We start from the raw sequence: 11,231 nt of genomic DNA, 5'->3' as shown, positions 1-11,231 counted from the left end.
ACTGGGACTCTATGTGTGTGCCCCCAAACCTGGTCTTCAGAATGAGGTCTCGGTGTCTGATTTTGGTGGTACTGGGGTCTAGCCAGTGCCCTCATACATGGTAGGCAGGTATTCTACCACTTAACTGTGACCCCAGCTACTGTCTGTTTTAGTTTTAGTTTGAGACATGGTCTCGTCCTATAGTCCAGGCTGGATTCAAACTCCTAATCTCTTGGACATGTGTCACAACACCTGGGCTCAGATTGCTACCTCAGAGAACTCTGGTCCACTATTGCCACATCTTCCAACTTCTTTTTTCCAGAGAATCAGTCAAGCAAGATTTTAAAGAATTGTCAGGCCATAGTGGCACACACCTTTAATCCCAGCACTCAGGAGGCAGAAGCAGGAGGATCTCTGTGAGTTCCAGGCCAGCTTGGGCTACAGAGTGAGTTTCAGGACAGCCAGAGGTACTCAGTAAGACCCTCAAAAAAAAAAAAAAAGATTTAAAAACTCTTATTTATTTCCAGGCAGTGATGGTGCATGCCTTTAATCCCAGCACTAGGGAGGCAGAGGCAGGTGGATCTCTGTGAGTTGGAGGTCAGCCTAGTCTATAGCTCGAGTTCCAGGACAGCCAAAGCTACAGAGAAACCCTGTCTCGAAAACAAACAAGGCAAAAACAAGCAAAAACAACAAGAAATTTCCTATTTATTTATTTTTTTAAAATTTATTCATCTCTCATACAGTACATCCCGACGACGACAGTTTCCCCTCTCTCCATTCCTCCCAACTGCCCCCCCCACTCTCCCCCAAATCCACTTTTCTCCCATTTCCCCTCAGAAAAGAGCAGGATTCCCAGGGATATCAAGCGAACACAGCATAAGATAGAAGACCAGGCACAAACCCTCACATCAAGGCTGGTCGAGGAAGCCCAGCAGGAGGAAGGGGTCCCAAGGGCAGGTGAAAGAGTCAGAGACACCCCCACTTCTGCTGTTCTGAGTCCCACAAAAACCCCAAGCTAAACAGCCGTAGCATAGGACCTAGCACAGACCCGCGCAGGCTCCTTGGTTGTCGCTTCAGTCTCTGTGAGCCCCTGGGAGGCCTGCTTAGTTGATTCTGTCCACCGTGTTCTCACTGGTGTCCTCCACCTCTCTGCCTCCTACAATTCTTCCTCCCCCTCTTCCTCAGGGGTTCCCCGAACTCCACGGGGAGGGATCCAATGGGAATCTCCAATTTGGGCTCTCTCTCTGCCTCACGTTTTGCCCTGAGTCTCTGCATCTGCTCCCATCAGCTGCCAGAGGAAGCCTCTCTGATGATGATTGGGCTAGGCACCGATCTACGATTATTTATTTATTGTATTGATGTTTTCCTGCATGTATGTCTGTGCTGAAGAGTCAGATCCCCTGGAACTAAGTTACAGACAGTTGTGAGCTGTCTTGTGGGTGCTGGGAATTGAACCCAGGTCCTCAGGAGAGCAGCCAGAGCTCTCAACCGCTGAGCCGTCTCTCCAGCCCAGGCACCGATCTATGAATACAGCAGAGTATCATTAGAAGTTATTTCATTGATTTTTTTTTTTTAATCCTAGGTCTCTGGAGTATCCAGCCTCTGATTTCTGCACATCCAGGCAGTGTCGGGCGTGGGCTTCCTCTCGTGGAGTGGGTCTCAATTTAGACCAGTCACTGGTCGGCCACTCCCACAAGCTCTGCACCTCCATTACCCCAGCACATCCTGTAGGCAGGACAGATTGTGGGTCAAAGGTTCTGTGGTGACAGGGTTGGTGTCCCAGTCCCACCACTGGAAGCCTTGCCTGGTTACAGAAGATGGCCTGTCCAGGCTCCACATCCTCCACGGAGGAGTCTTTGACGGGGTCACCCTCATAGATTCCTGGGAGTTCCCACCACACTAGGTTTCCATATCGCCCCCCCCCAATGCCCTCCAATTCCAATCTCTCTCCATACTCCCCCCCTCCACCCTCCACCAGACCCACCCTGTTCCCATCCCCACTCACTCTAGTCCACCTGCAAAATCTATTCTATTTCCCCTTCCTGGGGAGAACCATGCATCTTCCTGAGAGTCCTGCTTGTTACTTAGCCTCTCTGGGTCTGTGGGTTGTAGCATGATTGTCCTTTACAGCCAATGTCCACTTATGAGTGAGTACATAACATGCTTGTCTTTCTGGGTCTGGGTTACCTTGCTCAGAATGATATTTTTTTTCCTAGTTCCATTCATTTGCCTGCAAATTTCATGATTTTTTTTTTTAAAAGACAAGCTCATGCTATGTAGTCTAGGCTGAATTTGAACTCGTCACATAGCCCGGATTGGCCTCCAACTCATGCTCCTCCGATCTCACCACCCAAGTGCTGGGAATCTTTCTGTTTTTAATGGTGATAAGAAATCAATGCTATACTTAGTGTGTTTGACACCCAAGTAGATTTTTTAAATGTTTGAGTCAAGAGCCTGTGCAATCCAGGCTGGTCTTGAGCATGCTATATAGGTAAGGATGGCCTTGAGCATCTGATCTTCTGGATCCTACTACCTCTGGAGTGCTGGGATTGTAGGTGTGTGTGCAATTTATTTAGTACTGGCTATCAAACCCAGGGAGGTGTGACTATTAGGTAGCCATCAATGGAGCTACATCTCTAGCCCCAAGTAGATATTTTATGTCTTTATTATGTATACACTGTTCTATCTGCACGTATGCATGTACACCAGAAGAGGGCGCCAGATCTCATTACAGATGGTTGTGAGATGGTTGTGGCTGGGAATTGAACTCAGGACCTCTGGAAGAGCAGCCAGTGCTCTTAACCTCTGAGCCATCTCTCTAGTCCCTCCAAGTAGATATTTTTAAAAATTCTCTAAATGTCAAAATTGTTTTCAATAAAATAAAATAAAAAATAAGCCAGGAAAGACACAGGCAAGGAACATAATTTTAAAATTATTGAACTCTGTAGATAAATAAGCATGCTAGTATAGAAATGTATATGGTTAACAAATTTAAATTAATTACAGAACAAGAAACGGTAATGGATCTTAATTAATTTAATAACTACATTATTACATTTTAAAGAAGAAAGTGCAGTGACTCTTCATGTTGATATGAGTGATGAACAGTATTTTAATTTTCCTTTTGTAGAGTTTATTTCTTTTTGTGGGTAGTGTAAATGGGTATGTGTACCCTTGCACACATATGTGGAGAAAGGCATTGTCCTGCTTACCATTTTGTCTTGTTTAGACTGGCTGGCCAGAGAACTCCAAGGATCTTTCTGCTCTCAACCCTGGGGTGGGAGTTGGGGATTCAAACCCAGGTCCACATGTCTCCATAGCAAACAGTCTTATTGAGCCACCCACCCCGCAGCCCTTAAATTTCATTTCAAAAAGTTTCTTTTAGGGCCTGGAGGGATGGCTCAGTGGTTAAGAGCACTTGTTGCTCTTCCAGAGGACCCGGGTTCAAGTCACATCACGCAGGTCTAGTGGCTTGCAATTACCTGTAACTTGGTTTCAGGGGATCTGACACCTCTTTGGCCTCCAAAGGCACCTGCACCTGTGCATCTCCCATACACATAATTTATAAAAAAGTTTCTTTCATATGAAGCAGCAGATATATAACTAGAAAATGTACTAGTTCTAAGGAAAAAATTAGCAAGGAGTCACCACAAATTTCAGAAAACCTTAAATATAAATTAAAACTCCAAATGGTCTCCTTGAATGAAGGAATTAGGAATTAAAGCAACAGAGTTACTTTTCTCAACTTTATAATCATTATTCCATAATTTTTTTTTTTTTTTTTTTTTTGGTTTTTCGAGACAGGGTTTCTCTGTGTAGCTTTGCGCCCTTCCTGGGACTCACTTGGTAGCCCAGGCTGGTCTTGAACTCACAGAGATCCACCTGGCTCTGCCTCCCGAGTGCTGGGATTAAAGGCGTGTGCCACCACCGCCCAGCATAATTTTTAATTTTACTTATTTACTGGCTCTGGGGATTGAATCCAGGTTCTGGTCCCTCTCCCTGTATGTTGTAACCAGCATTTTTACCTGTTATTTTTGGGCTTAAATTGTTTTTATTTTTTTAGATTTATTTATTTTATTTAATGTGTAAGAATTTTTGGGGGGCAGGGCAGTGGTGGCACACACCTTTAATCCCAGCACTAGGGAGGCAGAGCCAGGCGGATCTCTGTGAGTTCCAGGCCAGCCTGATCTACAGAGTGAGATCCAGGACAGGAGGCACCAAAAACTACATGGAGAAACCCTGTCTTGAAACACCAAAAAAAAAAAAAAAAAAAAAAAAAAAAGAATAGTTTTTTTTTTTTTTTGAGATTTTTAAATTTTTATTTCACATATGGTTTGGTACATATCTGTCTGTGTACTACTTGCATGCCTGGTGCCAGAGTGGCCAGAAGGGAATGTCAGATTCCCCAGAATTGGATGGTTGTGAGCTATCCTATGGGTACTGGGAATCAAACTCTGACCCTCTAGAAGAGCAGCCAGCATTATAATGGCTGAGCCACCGGAACACTTGGTCTCATGTGTGCTTGTGTGAGACGTTTGTGTCTCATGTGTGCTTGTGTGAGACGTTTGTGCTTGGTGCCCTGGGTGGTCAGAAGAGAACGTTGGATCTCCTGGAACTAGAGTTACAGATGGCTGTGGGCCTCCATATGGATGTTGGAAATCAAACCTGGGTCCTCTGCAAAAGCAGCAAGTGCTCTTGACCTCTGAGCCAGCCCCTCCAGTACCTATTTTGTTTGTTTTAAATTTTGGGCCAGGGGCTGGTGTTGTTGATTGAACCCAGGGCCTTGCATATACTTAGGACAAGTTCTACCAATGAGCTAGTATACCCTTAGTTCATCATTATTTGTTTTATGTATGTATGTATGTATGTATGTATGTATGTATGCAGGGTCTCATTTTATAGCCTGGTCTGGCCTTGAACCCTCTAATGTAGACCAGGCTGGCCTTGAACTCACAGAGATCTGCCTGCCTCTGCCTTTTGAATGCTGGGTTTAAGATCTGCTTGTGTCAAGGACCCCTTGCATGACTAAATGTTCTCTGAATTTTCTTCTCTGGAAAGTCAATGTCTTTAGTTTATTTACTTGTTTATAGTTCCATATACAGTCCAGCTGGCCTCTTATGCAGTGTTCCAGGATTATGGGCATGAGACACCACACCTGTTTATGATGTTTTTAAAAAGATAAGCAACAGCTGTGCTGGCTGAGTAAGCCTGTGATCCCAGCACTCAGCAGGTGGAGGAGCAGTTCAAGGCCAGTCTCCACTGTACAATGAGCTTGGGTTACATAAGACCCTGCCCCACCCCAATGCTAATTTGAAGCATACACATTATAAGAACTCATCATTGTTCATAACAATTTAGAACTAAGATCTATAAAACTTTAAAAAAATGTGTGTGTGTGTTCTCACGCACACGCGTGCATGTGCGTGCATGTATGTGAGTCCACATGTTCCTTCGAGTCCGGAAATCAACTTCTTGTGTCCTTCTCTAGTACACTCCACTTTATTCTTTGAGACAAGGTCTCTCACTGAACAGAGAGCTCATCGACTCAGCTGGACTGCCTGGCCAGAGAGCTCTAGTGATCCACCTGCTTCCCTGCCACCATGTAAAGCAGAGGTTACAGATGTGTGCCACTGAGCCTGGCTTTTATGTGGGTGTTGGAGACCCAAACTCAGGCCCTCACAATTATTAGGCAAGTGCTTCCCCACTGAGCTATCTCCCAGGCAGCCCGTGTGAAGGATTTTTCCCCCTAAGACGGGGTTTCACTATGTAGCCCTCGAACTCCCTCTAGCAAGTGAATAACTGCAAAGATGGCCCAATTTGCCTGAATTAGCCTGGGACAGAGATTCCCTTATTGCAATTAATGGAGTGTCAGGTTCTTATAGACAGTTTGGATGAGTTAAGTTGTGAGGAAGGAATCTAACCTCCTCTGTCTTCCTATCCTCGAGTATAATACTAGTAACAACAATACTATACAGATATTATCTCAGCCGGACATGGTGGTACATGTCTGTAATTCCAGAACTAGGTAGGTGGAGGAAGGAAGGGCAGAAGTTTGAGTTTATATTGAGTTTGAGCAAGCCTGGGATACATAAATAAATATATCTATTTCCTGTAGTGGAACCATGAATTCTGAAACCGTTCCACTTCAGGGCCTGCTCACTGAGGCATACATCTCCTTCATGGCAATGTGAGCCAGAGAGAAAAGGTGGACATCTCACGACAACGGGCTCCTGTCTTTGTTAGTCCTGTCTCAGGTCACCTCCGCAATGGCACAGAACACTCAGGCCTGTGACTACTCTCTGGTAAAGGGGACTCAGAGCCGTGGGGATTTCAGAGAGTTGAGAGCTCAGGGTGTCGCAGGTGCAGGCACAGGGCGGGGTCTTTGTTCTTTTGCTCATCCCTCCTCTCTGCCTTCCTCCCCGGAAACCAACAACTTTGCCACCGTCAGTCTTGGCGATGCTGAGCTGTGGAAGCCAGGTTTAAGAAGACATTGGGCTTGTGGGGGGCTGTGACAGCTGTCAGGCCATGACTAGGGCAGACCCTTGCCTCAGGACAGTGTGATGATGGACCCGACTCTCACATCAGCAGCAGGCATGAGCGGAGATGTCAACTGCACGGGTCATCTGCTAGCATTGGGTGAGTTGGGCGGGGCGGGGGCTCCTGGGGGAGGGGTTATGTGGTTCCATGTCCTATCTGATGCTGGTTGGGGAAGGGGTTCGTACAGGTCAGTAACAGCCCCCTCCACTCACACCCGCAGGGATTCCCTCCATAACCTTCGCGTGGGGACTGTGGGCCCTCTTAGGGGCTGTGACGGTGCTGTTTCTTATTTCACTGGCTGCACTCTTGTCCCAGTGGGCCACGCGTCGGAGCAGGAGCCAGGAGGGACAGGGACGGTGAGTACAAGACAACTGGGGTGGGTTAACTGAGTACTCTCTCTCAACTAAACGAGTCCGCACTCATCTCCCGAACTCTGTGCTGCAGCTCTGGAGAGTCCGTGGAAGAAATCCCCCTGTATGGGAACCTGCACTATTTACAGACAGGTAGGTACCGCAGGCGGAGGAACCCGGCACACGCGCCCGGCCAGCTCTTGGTAGGTGGGATGGAGACGGAGAGATGCTAGGCGCAAGCAGGAGCTGACCAGATTCCTGTTCCCCTGCCTCAGGACGACTGTCTCAAGAGCCAAGGCCAGAACAGCAGGACCCATCCTCTGGAGGCCCGGCCAGGGTGAGTCAGCTGGCCGAAGAAAAGGGAAGGGAAGGAAATGGGGACCGTTCCCGAGGGTCCAGAGAACACCTAACAGCCTCGCCTCTCCAGGCTACAGAGGAAGGGATGTGCTACACTAGCCTGCAGCTGCGACCTGCTCAGGGTCGGATCCCCAGCTCTGGGACCCCCATAAAGTACTGTGAGGTGGTGCTGGACTCTGAGCCAAAGCCCCAGGCCCCGGGCCCTGAGCCGGAACTCTATGCCTCGGTGTGTGCCCAGACACGCCGAGCTCGGGCTTCCTTCCCAGATCAGGCCTATGCCAACAGTCAGCCTGCACCCAGCTGAGGAGGACCTGGAAGGGTAGGCATCCAGGGCTCAGCTGCTGGTCAGGGACGCCTGCTGCCCTGGCTCGTGAGTGCATGCCTAGTTCCCAACTACCCCCAGGACACTGAGCCATTGCTTAGTGACAGGTGATGACCTATCCCGAACGTCCTACGTTTCAAGGCACACATCTCAGAGCATGAAGGTTCCTGGCTTCCCGAGGATGGAGTGCAAAGGCAGATCCCCCCCCCGCCCCTCCCCCCACATTTATCTTTTCTATGTCCTCCTGTGAGCCCCCAAACTCCCTGCTTCACACTTTTCCCTCCTTCCGGAGTTTAACGGGGTGCCTCATCTCCCCTTCTCAGCTTATCAGATGCCTCATTGTCTGCTCAGACACAGGAAGTGGGCAGGGAGGAGGAGGTAAGAGCCAGAGAGGATGTGGGTGGGTACCATGCATGGGAGCCCTGAGCTTGGTTCCTGACCTGAAAACCCTGGACAGAGAATGACCTCCACTCTGCTGTCTGTGGCGTCCCCTGGCTTTCAAAAACTGTTTTTATTTGAACCAGAGGCTGCAGGCCTGTGACAGACTCCCAAAGGGTGGGGGTGTGAGCTTTGACATTGTGTAGAACATTTCTGGGGTTGCCTCGCTGGGGAAGGATTGAAGAGGTAGATGCTGAGGGTGAAGGATTGGAGCCCAGCTACTCAGGTGCTATGCCTGGTTCTAGAACATTCACAAGACTTATATTCAGAGCCATCCCATTGCCACTGGGGTCTGAAAGCTCATCAGCCCTGGACTATGCTCTCCGTGACTTCTGTAACTGTGACCCCTACCTGCTGGCCTAGCTCCTTCATCAGTTTCCACATCCATTCTCCTTCATCCCCTATGAGTGCCACCTATACCTTCTCCGTGCCCCCCCCTGCCCCGCCCCAGCTGAGGACCGAACCCAGGGCCTTGCACTTGCTAGGCAAGCACTCTACCACTGAGCTAAATCCCCAACCCCTAGCCACCTATACCCTTATTATGGCATCAGCTGCCCTGTCTTTGTTCTGTCTGCCAAGTGCCTCTATTGGCTTCCTTGTCACCCTGTCACCATAGCAATGGTCTACTCCACCGTCTCAGTTGTCACCTACAGTCCTGGCAACAAGCTCTGCTTGTCACTACTTGTGTTTAAAATCCCTATCCAATATGCCCTGCCTGCCCACCCATCCCCTGCTTTATTCTTAACCTGTACCTCCTGCACTATATAGCATGCCGTGGTAACAGGCAGGTTAGCAACAAGGATAGAACTGTGGGCTTGGGGGCCAGACTGCCAGAGTTCAAGTTCTATACCTTCCACTTATCGCCTGTGTGGTCTTAAGCAAATGGGTCTCCATTTCTGAACCTGTAGGATGGGGAAGATAATCTTGTCATTTATTATTGTTATTTTTGTGTGTATGCATGTCTTCACGAGGGAGGGTGCATATGTGACGTGTGTGTGCGCACACGTGTGTGCATGTCCATACATGTGGAGGCCAGAGGCTAACCCTGGACGTTACTAGTCAGGCACGGCCTATCTTGTTAGATTTAAATTTTTAAAAACTCACATTTGTGATGATTATTATTAGTGGTGGTGTTCGTGGGAGAGGGTGATGAGGGGACAGTGTGTGCAGAAGTTGGTTCTCTCCTCTTCCTGTATCGTCGTACCCAGGGATTGAACTCAGATCGTCAGCAAACGCCTTTACGCCTCCTCCCCAAGCCTCCCTGCCCCAGACATTTTGTCAGCCCCTTGCTGTGGAACAATCTTTGTACACTGTAAATATGTGTTGCTCTCGTTGTTAATAAAAAGCTGAATGGCCGATAGCTAGGCAGGATTTTTGGGATAGAGAGACTACTGGGAAGAAGGGTGGAGTCTCGTGAGTCTCAAGAGACACAGAGAGAAGCAAGATGAATGAGTGATGTTAAAAGAAGATACAGCCATGTGGCAGAGGGTAGATAAGAAATATAGGTTAATTTAAAATGTAAGAGGTAGCTAGTAACAAGCCTGAGCTATCGGCCAAGCATTTATAATTAATAATAAGTCTCTGAATGGTTATTTGGGAGTGGCTGCTAGGAGACAGAGAAACTCTGTGTACAGCTCCTATCTGTGTTTTTGAGGCAGGGTCTCTTACTGGGCCTCAGGGCTAGTGGAATAGGCCAGCTGGCTGGCTATTGAGCTCCACCTGTCCCCAAATCCACTCTGGGGTTACAAACACACGCTACTGTGCCCTGCTTTTTTTTATGTGAGTTAGGATTCAACTCAGATCTCATGTGTGCAGAGCAAGCACTTTACCCTCTGATCCATCCTCCCAGCCCTTTTAAGATTCTTAGTATTTCTGTTAATTTTTATGTGTATGGGTGTCTTGCTTGCATGTATGTCTGTGCACCGCTTCTGTGCCTGGAGTCTAGGGAGGTCGGAAGATGATGCTGGATCCCCTAAAACTGAAGTTACAGATGGTTGTGAACCACCATGTGGGTGCTGGGAACAAACCAGGGTCCTCTGCAAGAGTAACAAGTGCTCTTAGCGGCTGAGCCATCTCTACAGCTCCATAAAATTATTTAAAACATTTAACCTTTATTATGTTTATGGGTGTTCTGCCTCCATGTATATTTGTGCAGTGCTCATGGAGGCCAGGAGAGGGCGTTGGGTCTCCTGGAGCAGGAGTTACAGTTGGCTGCGAGCGACCACGTGGGTGCTGGGAACCAAACCCGGATCCTTGGCAAGAGCAACAAGTGCTCTTAACTGCTGAGCCATCTCTCGAGACCCCCTGTTCATTAAAAAAAAAAAAAAAAAAAAAAAAAGTTGTGTGGTTTAAATGAATTACCATATGTAAAGCACTAAGAGTGTGAGTACTCGATGGCTCTAAGAATGATTAAAATCAGGAAAACATGGGGTCCTGCGGAGTAATTCATAGGTGACGTGACTAAGCAAGCATCACCCGTAACAAGGCAAAAGGAAGGGCAGAAAGCCGTCCAGCAGGGGGCACCACAAGGCCAAGGAGAAGAGGCTTCTACAGCGTTACTGATCGGTCGCGAGGTGATGGGGCCATGAAAAGGGAAAGGGCCAGGTGAGTCTGGTGGAGCGACGGAGGCCAGTCATGCCACGGAGTCTGGGTTTTCTGCTTCTGGTGAGGTGGAACTGAGTGAAGCCAGGGATGAGCTCCAGTGGCCGCTGCGGGGACTGGAGGCCTGTAGATGGGGCTAGGCAGGCCCTTCCGAAGACGTCAAAAATGTCAAAAAGAAAAAAAAAAGGTCGCAGTAGGGATGGAGAGGAGGTAATGGGTTAGAAATGTTTAGGTTTTAAAAGCAAAGTGCCATCCATCATATCTTCCATCTTTGTGGTCCGAGCCGCGTCACTGCTTAAGCTTTCTCGGCCACTTTCTCCTCGGTGGTAACGCACGGCTCTGTCTAACCCTCGCACGCCACTGGCTGTCCTCCAACTTAGTTGTAGCCCATCTACGACCCACCCCAATCAGGCAAAAAGCTGAACCTGGTGAGCTCCCCACGGCAGAACGGGGGAGAGAAGAAATCTCCTTCGGCCGGAGCTCCAGCCCCTTCCCTGCCAAGGGCCTCTGTCCAGCTCCACCGACCTCTTTGAGGTTCAGAGGACAGAAGAAATAGGAAGCAGAGGGTTTCCTCCCACGCTTTTCTCCTTTCCGTTTACAAAGTTCCAAAGATCAGCCAGACAGCGGAGAACTCTTGGTGGACACGG

At 48.4% G+C, this 11,231-nt stretch overlaps 1 protein-coding gene across 1 annotated transcript; it reads left to right on the top strand.

The window, feature by feature from the left end:
* The first annotated feature begins 6,063 nt into the window (after window positions 1-6,063).
* Sit1 (signaling threshold regulating transmembrane adaptor 1) lies at window positions 6,064-8,403 on the top strand. Its single transcript, XM_016004604.3, has 5 exons — window positions 6,064-6,281; window positions 6,428-6,615; window positions 6,737-6,872; window positions 6,961-7,019; window positions 7,142-8,403. Exons 2-5 carry the CDS (start codon window positions 6,540-6,542, stop codon window positions 7,525-7,527), a joined length of 657 nt encoding a protein of 218 aa, XP_015860090.2. The 5' UTR covers window positions 6,064-6,281; window positions 6,428-6,539; the 3' UTR covers window positions 7,528-8,403.
* The last annotated feature ends 2,828 nt before the right edge of the window (window positions 8,404-11,231 follow it).

Source organism: Peromyscus maniculatus, chromosome 2 (assembly GCF_049852395.1).
Source record: "Peromyscus maniculatus bairdii isolate BWxNUB_F1_BW_parent chromosome 2, HU_Pman_BW_mat_3.1, whole genome shotgun sequence".
NCBI lineage: Eukaryota > Metazoa > Chordata > Mammalia > Rodentia > Cricetidae > Peromyscus > Peromyscus maniculatus.
The sequence above is the reverse complement of the archived record's forward strand: the minus strand, read 5'-3'. Positions and strand labels throughout refer to the sequence as shown.